At 44.6% G+C, this 20,004-nt stretch overlaps 1 protein-coding gene across 3 annotated transcripts in view; it reads left to right on the forward strand.

Moving 5' to 3' along the window:
* tafa5a (TAFA chemokine like family member 5a) overlaps positions 1 to 20,004 on the forward strand; it is a 117,070-nt gene that overhangs the window by 62,562 nt on the left and 34,504 nt on the right. For all 3 annotated transcript variants that reach the window (XM_056748817.1, XM_056748820.1, XM_056748818.1), the window contains exon 2: positions 17,319 to 17,468. In XM_056748817.1, coding sequence (XP_056604795.1) covers positions 17,319 to 17,468 — 150 coding nt within the window. The remainder of the gene's footprint in view (positions 1 to 17,318; positions 17,469 to 20,004) is intronic.

Below are 20,004 nucleotides of genomic sequence, written 5' to 3' on the forward strand. Positions count from 1 at the left end.
TGTCCTCTGGAGAGTCGAAGCCAACCGAATCCATTTCTGGAAGTCATGTCTTCTGTCACGGGACCCGCAGGGGAAGGTCAATATATAAGATATGTTTTTCATGAACAGAGGCAGAAACGTTTGACCAAACAGAAAAGTAGACAAGACAATGAACAGGCGAAAGGGCAAAGTATTTAAAGAGTCCGGATAATAAGGCTGATGACTGGCAGGTGTGGGTGATGGTTGATGAGGGACTGGTGAGCATAAAGGATGAAGGGAGGTTTAGTCCAAGGGAGAATACTCGGTGTGGCGAGGAGCAGATCCGGGATCAGCATCGCCTGGAAAACGGCCCAGGCGATCAAGTGGACGCAATCAGCGTTAGCTGCCGGGCATAAAAGCCGCGTGCTACCAGAACTCTGGGTCCCGTGTCTGGTCGCACCAAACGCTGTGACCCCCAGCGAGAGAGAGTGAGACATGGAGGAGATACACCTACACGAGCACGGACTGGCGGATTATACCACAAGAGCACCCCGGGTATCACCTTTTGGACACGTTATTTTAAAGTTGTCTAATGAATTCCCCACTGGGGTTGTTCGCACCGCCATTTTTGTGTGTGTCGTCACAACTGGTGGAGAATGTGGGCAACTGAGAGACCGACTCGTTACTCGTTCGTGTACTTCCGTGTTTCCTGGGTCCATCGAAGATGGACACGCTCTCTTTTCTGCGTCCAATACGGAGAGCCCGATGACGACGAAGAGGAGAGAGCGAGAGAGAGAACGACGGTGCCGAGTGGAGGGACGATCCCAGCCGGCAGAAAGTGCTGCACAGCCGACTGAGAGCGCTGCCCAGCTGCCCGACAGAGCTGCCCAGCCACCCGACCGAGCTACCTAGCCGACAGAGGACGCTGCCCAGCCGCCCGAGAGCGCTGCCCAGGTGGGAATCCCGTTCGGGTAACAGCCGGCGAGTCCGTACAGTTTGTGTACCAGCTGGCGATACAAGTCCGTCTTCCAGCTGGCCTTTCAGTTGCTCTTCCAGTCAGTGTGGGGCGGACTGTCAGGCGACATTTTCCCTCCCATCCACCTCTATTATCTTCCCGAGGTGCCTACAGGAGCTGCCCGGATACCAGGTCGACGCTTGGGGGGGTGGATGTGGCGAGGCGCAGATCCGAGATTGCGTCCATGTGACGCTGATTAGCTGCCGGGCACAAAAGCCGCGTGCTCCCAGCACTCTGGGTCCCTTGTCTGGTCTTAATGACCCCCCACCAAGACAGAGAGTGAGGGGAAAGCGAGGGAGACATGGAGGAGATACAACTACACGAGCACGGACTAGCAGGTTATACCACACGAGAACCCTGGGTATCACCTTTTGGACACGTTATTTTAAAGTTGTCTAATAAATTCCCCACTGGGGTTGTTCGCACCGCCGTTTTTGTGTGTGTCGTCACAACTGGTGGAGAATGTGGGCAACTGAGAGACCGAGTCGTTACTCGTTCGTGTACTTCCGTGTTTCCTGGGTCCATCGAAGATGGACACGCTCTCTTTTCTGCGTCCAATACGGAAAGCCCGATGACGACGAAGAGGAGAGAGCGAGAGAGAGAACGACGGTGCCGAGTGGAGGGACGATCCCAGCCGGCAGAAAGTGCTGCACAGCCGACTGAGAGCGCTGCCCAGCTGCCCGACAGAGCTGCCCAGCCACCCGACCGAGCTACCTAGCCGACAGAGGACGCTGCCCAGCCGCCCGAGAGCGCTGCCCAGGTGGGAATCCCGTTCGGGTAACAGCCGGCGAGTCTGTACAGTTTGTGTACCAGCTGGCGATACAAGTCCGTCTTCCAGCTGGCCTTTCAGTTGCTCTTCCAGTCAGTGTGGGGCGGACTGTCAGGCGACATTTTCCCTCCCATCCACCTCTATTATCTTCCCGAGGTGCCTACAGGAGCTGCCCGGATACCAGGTCGACGCTTGGGGGGGTGGATGTGGCGAGGCGCAGATCCGAGATTGCGTCCATGTGACGCTGATTAGCTGCCGGGCACAAAAGCCGCGTGCTCCCAGCACTCTGGGTCCCTTGTCTGGTCTTAATGACCCCCCACCAAGACAGAGAGTGAGGGGAAAGCGAGGGAGACATGGAGGAGATACAACTACACGAGCACGGACTAGCAGGTTATACCACACGAGAACCCTGGGTATCACCTTTTGGACACGTTATTTTAAAGTTGTCTAATAAATTCCCCACTGGGGTTGTTCGCACCGCCGTTTTTGTGTGTGTCGTGTCTCTTACCCCGTCACATCGGGAAAACAGACATGGGGACATACGAGACTGTGACACTTAAAAACATATACACATGTCATGAAAACAGGAAGAACAATAAGGAAAAAAAGGTAGTATTAAGGAAAAAAAGTGAAAAAAAACAATAATAATAAAAATGTTGTATACAAATTACATATTATTATACTATGATCTCTAGTTCCGTGGTTTTACTGTTTGTACACTTAATTGTACAATAACTTTTTCCTGTTTCAAATTGGCACTCAATGGATGTGACTTGCTTGGCTTTTGTATGCGGTGACGTCACATCCATGCCCTCTATTGTTACAGCATTTAACCATCTGACTTACGTAGATAACTGTGTTAGTTGTAGTGGGTGAAATACAATACAACAAGCTACGGTATTAAACACATAACTCTATATAGCAGTATTGAACAGGTAATGTTATAAAGCAGACTAATGGAAAAATACTTTCGTTATCATTTTTTTGTCATGACTAATTTATTAATCACTTATCATCGTCTCTATAAATGAGAAGTGAATGAAATAGCTTTGACAGACCACCAACTGGAGTTTCACAACTTCTTAAAACTGTTTTCTCCCACCGTGTGTTTAGTTGAGAGTGGACCAAAGTACTTTGCCACACACAGCATGGCTTGGGGGCAGGAGGGGACAACCCTCAGATGGGGTACATGCAATTTTCATCTATGGGCGAAAGCAAGATCCAGATATTTAGAAATTCATGAAAGACAGATCCGGCTCAGTAATGTGACTATATTTTAACAATTATCAAAGACCATAAGAGATTTCAAAATGCATAAAACAGCTGACTCTTGTTTGGTAAATTTGTCTCTTCTTAACTGATGATGAGGTAATATGTTATTCTTTTTCTTTTGATGAAATATTAAATAAAAAATACAATAGGCTAAAATCTATAAATTTTACGTATTTAAATATACAGTAGATTGTAATATAAAAAAGTGGTAGTAATTGTTCTTCGATTAGAATGATTAATTTCAGTATTAAAGTAACCTTGATCTATTCTTAATTATTTTACAGTAAGTGTTTATGTTGGGATTTAAGTTTCACTGTCAAAATACAATGTTGCAATAAAATTTGTAACCTGTATGTCTTTTTCATGAGATTTACCTAGATACAATCAAGCAGAGAGAAAAAGTGCATGCTTGTAGGGACTAATTGGTGAACTGAAAACTTTTGCTTTTGAAAATTGGAACTTTTGGTTATATGTGCAGCTTGAATGTCTTGTGAAGCCTCACTTGCTCATCATTACAGAAAACTGCTGGAACAGACTGAATCCAGAAATGAAGGGCCTGGAACAAAAGTATAACAATACAATTTAAACCAACAGGTGTTCAAAAATAAGAAAAACATTTTATATTGCGACCTTTACATACCTTCCAAAACACACAACATGACTGTGGTTTAGGATTAATTATATAGACAAAATATGAGGATTCGTTCTTGTATTATTTATATTCATTTGTTTGTTTGTTTATTTTATTTCATTTGTATTATTATTATTTTCTCTCTTCTTTGGAAAGTAAGTTATGTTGTTTCCATAAAACTGTTTTATACGAAATAGTAATTGAAGAAGATGACAGGTCGTGCTCTAACCTGTGTGAAAAAGGCAACAGAAGGAGATGTACAGAGAAAGACAGGGAATATGAATGGAAATAAAGATTTTCTCACAGTGTCTTTCTTTTAGACTCATTATGTGCTCATTTGTGAAAAAGTATTTTAATTACTGACCAGTTATTTGTGACTGCAGTCTGAAAATAATTAATTAGCATCCTTTATACTAAAAAACAGACAAGCTTGTGGGAGAAGGCTAAAATGGAGATAATTTTAATTATGGAGCAGACATACCCTGGTTTCAAAGTCACCAGCTGCAGTGCTCTCTCAAGTCCACTAGAGGTAACTCCCTTTGAAACTGATAGATGGTGCGGTCCCAGCGCTTTAAAGATCCAGACATGAACCACACGTGGTTATTCAAACTAAGTCATATGTCGGCGATGCAATCGGTGTGTGCGTGCATAATGTTAACAACACAAGCTTATAGTTTATCAACAGTTATACAGGGATAATGCGATGATGTATTGTGTGCTCGTGTTGTAGTCCACCCCCTGCATGCCTCCAGGAGGTCGAATCTGCCTTTGTATCTTTGATTTTTTTATCAAATTTATAAAAGTATGCAATATTAATGTATATGTACACAAGATTAATATAAGATTATTACTGCGTGTGTTACCTCACCTAAAGAGTCTTATCATTTCATTTAAAATGTTGAAAAAAATGTGTAATACTTCTACAGTGGTATTATACTAACTATATCACTATAACTCTTATAATTATGACGTATCATAATGTTATATGAATTTATAATACTTTGAATAAAGTTATTAAAAGCAAACTTAAATCACCTTTCTTTCCCATTCTTTTGCTTAGTTCGAAGCCTATTCTCAATCAAATCAAATCAAATGCCTTTATTGTCACCCAACCATATACACAGGTACAAAAGTAGGTGAAAAACTTTGGTGCAGTTCCGACCAACATGGCAGTATGACAGACATTTCTTGTAGAAATTTACAGAGTAAACATTTCTGTACAAGTTTTACACCAGAATACAACAAATGACACTTCATAAACATAATAAAACACAGCAGCAAATGTACACAATGTCCATAGTGTACAAAAGATAATAACACATAATTTACAAATATCTAAATAGCAGCGAATGTACACACAATGTGCGTAGTGTACAGTGATTTATATGTATTGTTGTATTACAGTAAGACAGTGAATAAAGTTCCGCGTGCCAGTGGGGGATAAAGTGCAGTACTAATGAGTAGATTGTTGAAGTCAAGAGTTTAAGAGTCTGACTGATGGGGAAAGAAGCTGTCACGTAGTCTGCTGGTGCAGGTTCTGATGCTGCGGTATCTCTTTCCTGATGGAAGGACTGAAACCAGACCGTGACTCGGGTGGCTAGTGTCTTTATTAATCCTCCTCGCATTTTTCACACACCGTCTGGTGTAAAACCTGGAGGGAGGGAAGCTCATCTCCGACGGTGTGCCTGGCAGTTCGTACCACTCTCTGTAGGGCTTTCTGGTTGAGAGCGGCGCTGTTACCGTACCAGACAGTGATGCAGCCAATTAGGATACTCTCTATTGTGCCGGTGTAGAATCGAGTGAGGATGTGAAGATTCAGACCAAAGGAAGAAGAGATGTTGGTGAGCATTCTTCAATACGCCTTCGGTGTGAGTGGTTCATGTGAGCTCCTCTGTGATATTGACACCAAGGATGTTGAAACTGTTGACTCTCTCCACTGTTGCTCCGTTGATGGTGATAGGACTTTGTTCTCTGTATCTCCTCGTAAAGTCCACCACCAGCTCCTTGGTCTTACTGACGTTGAGAGAGAGGTTGTGTTCATCACACCAATGTGACAGAGTTTGACATGTGACATGTTTCATCAGCGTCAGTGATCAGACCTCCCACTGTCGTGTCTTCGGCAAACTTTATGATGGTGTTGGGGCTGTGTGTTGCTACACAATCATGTGTGTACAGGAGTGGGCTGAGACCACATCCTTGTGGCGCTCCAGTGTTTAAGATCACCCGTCGGAAGGATCGGGTTACACTTGCTACAGACTGTGAGCGACGTAGCCCCTGTGATGATGTTCAGTCCTTGCCACGTACTTCTCGAATCAGTGATGTTAAACTGATCCTCGATCTTGTTCTTGTACTGGCGTTTTGCTGCTTTGATAGTTTTGCGGAGGGCATGGCCGGTTTGCTAGTACTCATCCGCATTTCCTGAATTAAAAGCTGAGGTTGGTCCGCACAACATCTTCTATGCACTTCCTGATGAAACACATGACACTGCCAGCGTAAGCTTAGATGTCGTCATCAGAAGCGGACCAGAACATCTCCCAGTCCGTGTGATCAAAACAGTCCGGAAGGATAGAGTCTGATTGTTCCGACCAGCACTTGATCCTCTTGATCATGTCTACATGCCCTAGTTCAACGAGTTGAAAATATGCAAATGGTTGATTGGATATTGGATTTTTTTGTACAAGCAACTACTGTGAGTATATATTTAATGTAAGATGTACAGAATGTACAGTAACTAGGGCTGTTTAAGCCTATAGTGGTAATAAACTTAAACCCCAAAACCCAGGAGAATTGATCTATGATCCATAACTGTGTCCTTGAGCAATAAATTTAACCTACGATGAATTCCAGGAGGACTTTAACTACATTTTTACTCTGCATCATGACTCCACTGTGTAAAATTAATATATAGATGTCCCGTAGGGTTGAATACTTCTTATACTGTAGGTGCTCTAAAATGTCTAAATCTGCGTTCACACTTCAAGCTACTTTCTTGCTGTGTGTCACCCATCAATTGTTATGAGACTGTTAAGTGCCATTCTCATTATAACAATAACGATAACTATAAAACAATAAAGTTAAAGAAATCGTTCTTCATTTAGGTTCAAGTCACAATTACATCAATAAAGATACAGTGAACAATATCATTGGGATCACTTTCAGAATTATTTTCCAGCTGATGTACGATAAAATACATTCTCAAACAGTCTCTTGAAAATCTCTAATGTCTGAATTAAAGACTGTAGCAGTCTGTAACAAGGGGACTGAGGCAATTTTTGATCCAAATGCAGTTTAATAAAAAAATCCACAAAGACAGGCAGAGGTCTAAATCCAAGCGAACATCTACAGCATAGGCAATCCAAATACAGTAACAGAATCCAGGCAGAAGTCAGGGGAGGCAGCAAATAATCAACAAAATCCAGGCTGAGGTCAAAACACAGTAATACTCAAAACAAGGTAAACACTTAGTAATGCAGACTGAGCTAACAATAGTTTGCTATGAATGAGACTGTAGAAAGGTTCAATAAAAGGAAGGAAGGAGATGGGAACCGGCAGACATTGAAATACATTTTTAATATAAATAAAGCAGCCGGCGGCCCCTCACGTCCGACCGCTGGCGAACAAAACAAATCACAAAACAAAAACTTACATACAACCATAAAACATGTTCAGGCCCGGTCCTCTCTCATCGAGGGTCCATTCGATCGTTCTCTTATATGCTCCCGATCTCCTACATTATACGAGACCGGTGTGCGCACCGCTGGCGCTCATTAACAATTGCTCACCCGTCTCAAACCAAGGTCTCGCCCCGCCTACTCCACTACATACCCCCATCGCACCTCACAGGCCGGGGGGTACCCCCGAGGAATACAGTGGATATAGGTATGGTCTCGCCCTCGGGGGAGATCGCATGGAACGTGCGGACTGAGTAGTTAACCTCGAGGTGGAGTTCCACCTGTATTCATGGTTTACCAGGAGTGGGAACCATCTCATGAGGATACATCAGATGGAACAGACCGAAAGGGAGGACTCTGTACCGATATGCCCGCCCCTCAAACGCGAACCGTAGGAACAGCCGGAGTGAGGATCGAGACATGAAAGTAAGCGTCCTTCAGGTCAATTGCCACGAACCAATCCTGACACCTGATGGATGTCAGAATGCGCCTCTGCGTGAGCATCCTGAACGGCACCTTGTGAAGGTGCTTGTACAGGGTACGCAGATCTAAAACGGGGTGCGACCGGCCGTCTTTCTTGGTGTAACGGGGTGAGAGACACGACACAGACAGGAGGGGTGATAACAACAACCCCACTGGGGCATTTATTGCACAAATCCACAATAAACAAAATAAAAGGTTTCACCCAGGGTGCTCGTAACATAAAGTCCGCGCTCGTGCAGTTAGGTCGTTCACGCTCGTGTCTCCCTCGCTGTCCTCTCACTCTCTCGCGCTGGGGGTCAAACGAGGACAGCGGTGGGTGCGACTAACCAAGGACCCTTAGTGGTGTGAGCACGCTTCTTTTATGCCCGGCAGCTAATCAGCGTCAGCTGGACGCAATCAGCGTTAGCTGCCGGGCCGTTTCCAGGGCGACGCTGATCCTCGGTCGGCGCCTCGCCACATTTCCCCCCCCAAGCGTCGACCTGGTAACCGGGCAGCTCCTACAGGAACCTCGGGACGATAGTAGGGGTGGGAGGGAAAATATCGCCTTATAGTCCGACCCATACCGACTGGAAGACGGACTGGAAAGGCCGGCTGGAGGACGGAACTGGATCGCCGGCTGGCACACTCCTGGTACACTTTGCCGGCTGGCATCCGAACGGGACTCCCACCTGTGCAGCGCTCCATGACGGCTGGGCCGCATCTCCTGTCGGCTGAGTAGCTCGGTCGGGCGGCTGAGTAGCGGTCTCTGGCGGCTGGGTAGCTCTGTCGGGCAGCTGGGCGGCACTATCTGGTACCTGGACCGCGCTCTCGGTCGGCTCCATAGCATCTTCTGCTGGCTGGGATTGTCCCTCCGCTTGGCGCCATCGATACCTTTGTCACTCTCTCTTCGTCGTCCTCGGTTTCCTCCGGGTTGGACGCTGATGAGGAGAGCGTGTCCGTCCCTCGATGGACCCAGGAAACACGTACCACACGAACGCCTGCCGAGTCGGTCTCTCTTTGCCTGCATTCTCCACCAGTGTAACGGGGTGAGAGACACGACACAGACAGGAGGGGTGATAACAACAACCCCACTGGGGCATTTATTGCACAAATCCACAATAAACAAAATAAAAGGTTTCACCCAGGGTGCTCGTAACATAAAGTCCGCGCTCGTGCAGTTAGGTCGTTCACGCTCGTGTCTCCCTCGCTGTCCTCTCACTCTCTCGCGCTGGGGGTCAAACGAGGACAGCGGTGGGTGCGACTAACCAAGGACCCTTAGTGGTGTGAGCACGCTTCTTTTATGCCCGGCAGCTAATCAGCGTCAGCTGGACGCAATCAGCGTTAGCTGCCGGGCCGTTTCCAGGGCGACGCTGATCCTCGGTCGGCGCCTCGCCACACTTGGGAACAATGAAGTGTGGGCTGTAACACGCTGAACATCTTGGCTTGAGGGACGAACTCGATGCCTGTTTCGCCAGAAGGGTGGTGACCTCTACCCGAAGTAATAGTTTTGCAGGCATGGAATCCACATTTAAGTATATGCTTGCAATATAGTCAGGGGTGCACATAAGTTTTTCTATCTGGTTCTCAAGAGAGCACGTGGAGATTCGGTTTGGTGCTCACATTGCACATTTTGTGACAAATTATATTTACCTATTGATATTGATTTACCTATTCAACTCAACTCAACTTTATTTATATAGCGCTTTTTACAATTTTCATTGTTACAAAGCAGCTGTACATGAGACACATTTAATACAAATATGAATTCTAAAGCAGCCCCCCCGGCCAGGCAGATAGTGCAAAACAATATGCAAACGGTGGTGACGAACCCAAAACTCCCATCGAGAAAAAAAACCTCAGGGGAACCCAGGCCCAACCAGGGGATTCCAGTTCCCCTCTGGCAAAAGCTGCTGCCTCTGCACAAGCTCAACAGTGCTTGCACAACAAGGCTTAATAAAAATATAAAAATTAAGGATTTAAGATTATCATTAACAATCTACTAGCATTTGAAATGTTGTAGGAAAAACAAAGTTGTCGCGTCCTTTATCCAGCTCTATCCTCTTAGCTCTTGTCAGGTCACCGCTTCCCATTCTCAGCTCTGCCATCAGGTCTGGGCATGAACTACATCCTGCGTTAACCTTGGAACAAAGAGACAAGACTGGCTGAGAGTAGAGTACTGTTCTGCACTCTTTTATGCAACAAGTACATCATTTGTTGTTGGATGTGTTCCTGGTTCCGGTTGATCTAAATAATGCAGCCTAAATCCTCTGAGGATTAATATTATGGAGGTGTAGTGTATGCAAGATTAAAAAGATGAGTCTTTAGTCTAGATTTAAACTGACAGAGTGTGTCTGCCTCCCGGACCGTGCAGGGAAGAATATTCCAAAGTTTAGGCGCTAGATAAGAAAAGGATCTACCACCTGCACTTGATTTTGAAATTCTAGGTATTACCAACTGACAGGACCCCTTAGAGCGTAATGTACGTGGAGGTCTGTAATACAATAGAAGTTCATTCAAATACTGCGGCGCTAGACCATGTAGGGCTTTATAGGTAATAAGCAAGATCTTAAAGTTAATGCGATGCTTTATAGGTAACCAGTGCAAGGTTGACAGAACCGGGGTTATATGCTCATACTTTTTTGTACGTGTAAGAACTCGAGCTGCCGCGTTTTGAACCAGTTGCAGTTTTTGTAATAGGCCCGCAGGGCAACCACCTAGAAGTGCATTACAGTAATCTAGTCTTGATGTCATGAATGCATGAATTCATTTCTCTGCATCTGACAGTGACAGCATATGACGTAATTTAGATATATTGTTAAGATGGAAAAATGCAATTTTACAGGTGTTGGCGACATGGCTTTCAAATGACAGAGTACTGTCGAATACAACGCCAAGGTTCTTAGCTGATGACGAGGATTTTATGGAGCATCCATCAATCGTTAAGCAGTATTCTTGGTTGTTACGCATAGCAGTTTTCGGTCCAGTAAGTAACACTTCTGTTTTGTCCGAGTTTAGTAGTAAAAAATTGTTACTCATCCACATTTTTAAGTCAACTATGCAATCCTTTATTCGATGAAACTGCTGGGTTTCATGAGGCATCGAGGAAATATAAAGTTGAGTATCATCAGCATAACAGTGAAAGCTAATTCCGTGTCGCTTTATTATATCTCCTAGAGGTAGCATGTATAATGCGAAGAGCAGGGGTCCCAAGACTGAGCCCTGTGGTACACCGTACTGGACTTGTGATTTGCGGGACACCTCATTGTTTATTGCTACAAATTGAAAACGGTCGGATAAATAAGACTTAAACCATTTCAATGCTATTCCGTTAATGCCGACGTAATTTTCGAGTCTATGTAGAAGTATGCTGTGGTCAATGGTGTCAAATGCAGCACTGAGGTCTAGCAGCACCAATAACGAAATACAGCCACGATCAGACGCTAAAAGCAGATCATTTGTAACTCTGATCAAAGCAGTCTCTGTACTGTGACATGCTCGAAATCCAGACTGGAATTCATCATTAATGTCATTCCTTTGGAGGAAGGAGCATAATTGAGTTGAAACTACTTTTTCCAGAACTTTAGATATAAAAGGTAAATTCGATATAGGCCTGTAATTCCCTAGTTCTTTAGGGTCGAGTTTTTTTTTTTTAAAAGAGGCCTTATAACAGCCACCTTAAATGCTTTAGGCACATGTCCTAATGTCAGAGATGAGTTAATAATACTAAGAAGAGGATCTATAATTTCTGGGAGCATTTCTTTCAGTAGTTTTGTAGGTATAGGGTCTAGCATGCATGTTGTTGATTTAGATGATCTAATGATTTTTGTCATGATTCTCAATGTGAGATATGGCGTGAGAACCCAATTGCAGGCAGACACGGACGGTAGATGTGACAGGGATGTTTATTAACAAATAAACACAACAAAACAAGACAGGCAAAACAAAAACCCACGATGGGGGAAAACAATACAGGAATATATATACTTAAACAACAAACAAGGACACTGACTTACTAAACTAAAACTAAGAAAACAAACACTTGGAACAAACACTAAACTGACACTTACTATACAGGGAACAGGAGCAAGGTAACAACAGGTACAAGGACATTGACATGTACAGCATACAGCAAACAATGCACGAGCACAGGACAATGAAACATGAGGACTCTTTATAGGAGACAAACACAGGATCATAACGAGCAACAGGTGCTGGGGATTAGCACTAAGGAGAGGCTGACGAGGAACGAGATGTAGGGAACAATGACAAGACACGAGAAAGAACTAGGTCTTTCCCACATAAAACCATCAGGCAATGCCATGGCTCCACTTGAGACAGGAATAAAACATGACATGGTAGTGGAACCATGACATAAGCCCCCCCTTAAATGAATGCCTCCAGGCGTTCACCAAGGGGTAACTAACAGGACAAGACCGACTGGGAAACAGACAAAAACCAGACAGACAAGGAGAACATGACAAGGGGCATACAAGATATAATAACAAATGGGTTGGGGTGAGACAACAAAAACAACAAACAAGGGAGGGGGGGCGGGGGCAAACGAGGACACATGGGAAGTCCAGAAGGGGCAGGGCTGGGTGGGGAAGTTCAAGCCCTTGGGGACGCGCCAGAGCGCGGAGCCCCAGGGGACTTGACATGGGAAGTCCTGGGGGGAACTGCTCTTGTCCCCTGCAGGACTGCTGGGCTGGACCATGGCTGGGCAGCCGGACTTGACGGCGGCTGGGCAGCCGGGCTTGACGGCGGCTGGGCAGCCGGGCTTGACGGCGGCTGGGCAGCCGGGCTTGACGGCGGCTGGGCAGCCGGACCGGGCTTGGTGCCGGTTGCTGGACCGGGCTTGGTGCCGGTTGCTGGACCGGGCTTGGTGCCGGTTGCTGGACCGTGCTTGGTGCCGGCGGCTGGACCGGGCTTGGTGCCGGCGGCTGGACCGGGCTTGGTGCCGGCGGCTGGACCGGGCTTGGTGCCGGCGGCTGGACCGGGCTTGGTGCCATTGTTCCATTGTGTCCCGGTTGATCTCAACTGTGGCTAAGCGTGATTGCCCCCATCCCCACTCCCCCACTGGCCTGTGCTCACATTGCTCTATACCATCCAAACCGGGGCATGCTTTCATCATTACGATGGAACTACTACAAAGCAAACGGAAATGAAGTGATCACTCTGAGCATAACAGTATCCATCGCAATGTTCAGGTTGGGGTTTATTAGAGGTGTCCTTAAAATATATGATTGTCATACGAGAGCGATACAAGAGTAAGCGGCTCATCATGCTTTTAAATCACCCTCTCATACTTTATTATCATAAAGTCTATCGTTACATACGTCGGATTATGTTTAAAAAACCCGGAGTGGTTTTGGATGAGATGAAATACCACTGCACGTGTAAGTGCGAGGTTTATGAGTTTTTTACGGTTAACATTGACTTTCAGGGAGGAATTTAAATGATGTTTAACTTAACAAAGGTCGGGAGGAGCCGTAGCAGATAATCAGCCGAGCTGATCTGTAATCAGAAATCACTGCATCTAAATAACCAGCTCAAAGCAGTGTTCCTATAAAAAGACAAGCCTTCTGACCTGCATCATCTCTATAAGCTTTCAGAATCCCACACCGGCTCCTCTCCTTGAGCCATCTTGCTCCCACAAAAACCCAGGGGATGTGCACTGGGTTCCGGCCGGTTCCGAGCTCTGTGCACTCGCCCCGATCGGGGGGGGGGGGAGTGCTCCGGGTTCGGCTGAACCGTCGAGCTCGGGGCCTGCTCCCTGGACAGCACGCCAAATACGCATACCTTTCTACCAACGCTCCTATGTAATTATCTGCATAGTCAAACTCGTGAAACAGTGGCATAATTTATGTCATGCATTCAGTTCTGCGTTCTGGCGCAATTCGTGCTCATACTGCATCTATACCACGATGGAGCCCAACCATACCGTGCTCTGGTCCACCTCTGCCATGGGAGCCAGGGACCACTAAACGAACCATGCCCGTGCACGATACAGAGCGATCACACTAGTCAAATGATCCGGGCTTTGGGGTTCAATCATGCTCGGGGACAGTTCAGATTGCCTAGTAGGGGGAGTGAACCTCATTCATATGTTTTTCATGCTTACATGACAATCAGTACATCTCTCAATGATAAATTACTTATTACATTGAACATGTAATTGATCAATAATCAATGATTTCAAGCAAATGCACAACAAAGAATGGCGAAAAATGCCCCAAAAAAATTCTCCAGACACTACACATGCCTCCCCACTGGTCACATTCCGAAGCAACCTACGATCACTCTCTCCCTCCCGCTTATCCTCTGCAGTCTCTGCTACTCTCCCACCCGCTAAACAGTTCTCTCTCCTTGATGCTAACACTGCCACCAACACCCTTTGCTCCACACTAACCTCCTGCTTAGACATCTTATGCCCTCTTAGATCTAGACCATCTCGTGCATCTCCTTCTGCCCCCTGGTTATCTGATGTTCTCCGTGAGCATCGCACATCTCTCAGGTCTGCTGAGAGAAAGTGGCACAAATCAAAAGAACCCACTGACCTCTCTCTCTACCAGTCTATTCCCTCTTCCTTCTCTGCGGATGTCTCCTCTGCGAAAACCCAATACTACCACACTAAAATCAACAACTCTCCTGACCCTCATACTCTCTTTAAAACCTTTTCTGCTCTCCTCTGCCCGCCTTCCCCCTCACCTCCATCAGACTTAACAGCTGACGATTTCGCATCGTTCTTTGTAAAGAAAACGAGCACCATCAGCAATCAATTCTCTGCGCCACCGCCTCTTGACCACAGTCAATCCCCCGACACATGCTTGTTCCCCTCGTTCTCTCTCCTATCTGAAGAGGCAGTTTCCAAGGTAATTTCTTCCAAACACCCGACTACCTGCCCTCTAGATCCCATCCCCACCCATCTCCTCCAGGCCATCTCTCCATCGGTTGTTCCCTCTCTGACTCACATTATCAACTCGTCTCTCACCACTGGCACATTTCCTACACTCTTCAAAGAGGCCCGTATTACCCCACTACTAAAGAAGCCTACTCTTAATCCTGCACTGTTAGAAAACTATAGACCAGTATCCCTACTCCCCTTCGCTGCTAAAACTCTAGAACGTGTTGATTGTAACCAGCTCTCATCTTTCCTCACCCAGAACAACCTCCTGGACAGCAACCAGTCTGGGTTCAAGAGCGGTCATTCCACTGAGACTGCGCTGCTCTCTGTTATTGAAGCCCTGAGACTGGAAAGAGCCTCCTCTAACTCATCTGTTCTTATCCTACTAGATCTATCTGCCGCCTTTGACACCGTTAACCATCATATCCTCCTGTCCACCCTCAAGGCAATCTCTGGTCTCTGGAATGGTGCTACAATGGTTCAGGTCTTACCTCTCGGGTAGGTCCTTTAGAGTATCTTGGAGAGGTGAGGTGTCAGAGTCCCATCATCTCGACACAGGTGTGGCTCAGGGCTCAGTGCTTGGTCCGTTGCTATTCTCTGTATACATGACATCCCTTGGCTCTGTCATTAGGAAACATGGCTTTTCCTATCACTGCTATGCGGATGATACTCAACTCTACATGTCTTTTCGCCCTGACGATCCGACTGTCTCTGCACGCATCTCAGCTTGCCTAGCCGACATCTCGCTCTGGATGAACGCCCATCACCTGCAGCTGAACCTTCCAAAAACAGAACTGCTTGTAATCCCGGCTGACACGAAGACTCATCACAACCTTTCCATTCAACTGGGCTCATCAACCATCACACCTTCCAGAAAAGCAAGAAACCTGGGAGTGGTGATCGATGATCAGCTCAACTTCACGGATCAAGTTGCCAGCACCGCCCGGTCCTGTAGATTCATCCTCTACAATATCAGGAAAATTAGACCCTTCCTATCAGAGCATGCTACACAAATCCTTGTCCAGGCTCTTGTCCTGGCCAGACTGGACTACTGCAATGCACTACTGGGAGGACTTCCAGCTTGCACAACCAAACCTCTACAGATGATCCAGAATGCTGCGGCCAGAGTTATCTTTAATGAACCAAAGAGAGCACACGTCACTCCTCTACTCATTAAGCTACATTGGCTTCCCGTAGTCGCTCGCATCAAATTCAAGACTCTGCTCCTGGCCTACAAGACCACTACTGGTTCTGCACCACCTTATCTTAAATCGCTAATGCGGACATATATACCCGCCAGATCCCTACGCTCTGCAAACGAACGACGTCTTGTGGTGCCATCCCATAAAGGTAAAAAATCTCTCTCGCGCACCTTCTCCGGATCGGTTCCACCTATGTGGAATGATCTGCCCACTGCTACAAGTATGCAGATTCTGTAGCCATCTTTAAGAAACGCCTGAAAACACATCTCTTCCGCCAACATCTGACTGATCTGTTCTGACTCTTTTCTTCTCTACTCTTTTCTTCTCTACTCTTAAAAAAAAAAAAAAAAAATGTTTGAATGAATGGTTCCGTATACTGTGTTAGGCTATATGAGACTAGTCTTCTTTTTGATTGCACTTATGCTTTTGTTGTACTTATGCTGTCCTAATTGCTTCCATTATCTACCCCACTTGTAAGTCGCTTTGGATAAAAGCGTCTGCTAAATGACTAAATGTAAATGTAAAAATGTTGTACTCACATAAGATTGCTGTGCAATCTCTGCAAATCCATTGTCGTCCTCTGCCTTGTTCACAATGGACTCTGCGGTAATGTTTTACCCACATGTGCTCGAACCTCAAGTAAACTTCAACCACGCATTACAAATGTCGGAATCCGAAGGAAGGCTAGGCAGCGACTGTGTTCTTCCACAACCAGGCACTGACTCCACAATATTTTACAATCTTTAACGCCATTTTTATAGCTTGCTCGCTCTTAATTCTTCGCCCCTTTAAAAGGATTGTTTGTGGATATCTCTTATCTGTGGTCGCTGGCAGTGCGTTACATAAGTAATACATTTCATTGTATTGTATATAGGGAGGGGGTTGATAACATTTTCATTTAATGAGAAGTCTTCATAGAAAATCATTTAACCACACGTATCCACACAATCACGCAGACATACAAGCGACTTTTCAGAAAAGCAATATTTTTAATAAGCATCATTATAAAATATACCAGTTTGATAGAGATGTATTTTATCAACTTACCAGCAAATGTGTTTGGGAAACAGTGAAATGAATGGGCTTCAGTGCAGTGTTTGGAACAATAGAAAGCTCCATGACATTACCTCCACATTCCATTATTCCAATGGAGGTCTATGGGAGTTTTACAACTCTCTCTTTCAATGGTTCTGATTGTAACTAATCACTGAAGAACCCTTACCCGAGACAACAATAAAAAATTCAATAAAAACATATTTTCACATTTAAATAAAAACTATGGATAAATATATCCAGGAGACTCCGATAACAAGTCAGAATCGGATAACTAGTCTCCAATGCTATGGTCATTTTTCTGCAGTAAATTCAAAAGATAAGGCTGTGTTGTGTAGCATCTCATTAAACTCTTGTATTGTCTCTGGTTGTGTTCTGTAGGTCAGTTAGCAGCAGGCACTTGTGAGATTGTCACTCTAGACAGAGACAGCAGTCAACCACGCAGGACAATCGCCAGACAGACAGCTCGCTGTGCATGTAAGAAAGGACAGATCGCTGGGACAACGAGAGCCAGACCAGCCTGTGTAGATGGTAAGATTCTTATTTATTTTTTGCTAAAAAACTTACCTGTGGTTTAATTTTCTATTAACAGTAATGTTATATTATATTTGAGATAAGTAGTAGCATTGCTTGACATTAAGCATTGTCATGTGGTTGTATTTCGGACAAGTACATTTGTCATTCACTTGTCTGAGTACAATTATTACTTGTCCAAAGATAAAAGTGTTTAAAAAGTGTTAATTGTTTTGGATCCTGACTAGTCAAGTTTCCTTATAAGCATTTTAACTATTGTCTGCAGATAACTGAAAAATGAATTTTTTAATTTAAAAATGACTTGTATTGTCACTCAACCACAAGTGCAGTGTTGGTGAAAATCTTGTGTGCCGTTCCAAACAATATAGCAGCTATAACACTGACAGGACAATTTACACAATACATCTTTGTGTACATACAATTACGGCAATACAACATTCACACATAATCAACAAAATCTTAATTCATGTAACTACATGGTAGCAGCAGATTTAGATCTCAAAATATGCAAATAGCTGTCAGTTAGTGGCGAGTTAATATTTATATATTATATAAGATGGCTTATATAAATAATAATATTGGGGCAGACCAGTGTGAGGAAAAGTGCAGTGCTAATTGATAGATTGTGAAGATAGATCAAGAGTTCAAAAGTCTGACAGCTTGTGGAAAGAAGCTGTCACTTAGTCTGCTGGTGCGGGTTCTGAGGCTATTGGTGCGGGTACTGAGGGTATTGCTTTCTTGATGGTAGCAGTGAGAGTAGACCGTGACTTGGGTGGCTGGAGTCTCTTCCTAGTCTCCTAGGAACTTGAAGCAGCTTACTCTCTCCACTGCTGCTCCGTTGATGAAACAAGCATAAAAAGTATTTAGCTCAACAAGGAGTGAGGCAGCTTGGTTTTCCGCAGAGTTTTTATTTCCCTTGAAGTTTGTGATGGTGTTAATTCCTTGCCACATACTTCTCGAATCAGTGTTGTTAAACTGATCTAAGTAATGTAAACAATGTTTCTAGGATTAGAAGTAGCTTCATGAATGTAATCCGTCAGACTCTGGGATGAGTCTGTCATACCCTGGAACACAGCTGCGAGATATACCCGCAACTGTGAGAAATTTGCTCTTTTAGATGCTCTGTAGCTCCCTGCCAAAATGACCAGGGGAAGTCCACTACCACACGTCTTAAGTCCAGCATTGTAGTAGTTTTCTCAAAGAGAAAATTTGAACGACATCCAGTCACACAGGTTCCACAGAGCAAAATCAAACAGTTTTTTCACAGCAATGGTGGTTCATGAATCCTCTCAATATTTCCCGGAAGTAGCAATGCATGGAGCTGGAGTAAAACAGAACGATTGAGGTGAACTTTTAACCCATTTAAAAATGAAAGAAGTTTAAAGGTCTCATGAACTGGCCTTGTTTAGTGTTTTATACTGTTGTTTGAGGTTTAGTTATGACGTTTGTGTCATTCAGAAACATAAAAATCAAGAAGTAATAGGCTATATTCTACCCAGGTTTTGAGGCCAGCTCTACAAATACTCGGTTTTAATGGGCGTGACGGATTGAGTAAATGCGCACTGCTTTGATTGGATAGCAGTTTGCGTAGGTGGAGCCTTCTGTGAATTCGTACAGCGTATAGATGGAGAGGGCGGGATTTTTCCGTACAAGTTTGAGCCCTAGTCTGACGAAGAAACATCCAAAGACGATAGTAGATAATAGGTAACACTTAATTAAGCCAAGTTCATAGCTTGATAAACAAACTGTAATGAGTTTTTACGGCATTCTGTGTTTGTACTGTTGTACAGCAGGTGGCGCTATTACACACCTTGGGAGAAAAGTACAGAATCCCAGAACCTAGAACGATGTTTTATGTTTTAGCGGTTTTTAATGATTGTTTTGAGTGTAATCTGGGCGGAATCTGTGACAAAAAACCTACCCACATCTACGGAGTGATAAAAACAAACAAATGAAGATAGAAGAATACGGTTTCTTTTGTTTAAAAGCTGAGACTCTGTTCTTTCATTTGTCATATTGTTTGTCCATATATTCTTTACAGAAAATTTACTGTGAGCCATTAAATTTGGGTGAAAATGTAAAAAATGCTGGCGTAGGCTGGCAACTTTTTTTAAAAGGCTGGCGGCGAATTAGTTAATGTCAGCATTAAATGAATTAACTAAACACAGACATGCGGTACAAAAATATTTCTTGAAGTTCAGACAAAAAGAAATAGTCACACTTACAGGTTGCGATTCGGTGGAGTTAATATGTCCAATTAAGGTTGGTATTTCCCCCTCTTTCAAGGATAGTCTTTTAACATATCCTGCAGTGAACGTGCCAAGATTATTAAAGCAAAATCTTCTGTGAAATGACGCGTGCACAGTAAAACCCTGGGGTTATACTCCTTTGCTGTCATATGAAAATGAATTGTAACCTGTCATGATTCCACCTCACCTTGTCAGGTATTTCTTGGTCTAGAGTTGGAATCATACAGGATCCTCTGTTTCATGTTGGAGAGAGACGATTTCATCTCTCTCTGGTCTGCGTCATC

This window comes from Triplophysa dalaica, chromosome 5 (genome assembly GCF_015846415.1).
Source record: "Triplophysa dalaica isolate WHDGS20190420 chromosome 5, ASM1584641v1, whole genome shotgun sequence".
Classification (NCBI taxonomy): domain Eukaryota; kingdom Metazoa; phylum Chordata; class Actinopteri; order Cypriniformes; family Nemacheilidae; genus Triplophysa; species Triplophysa dalaica.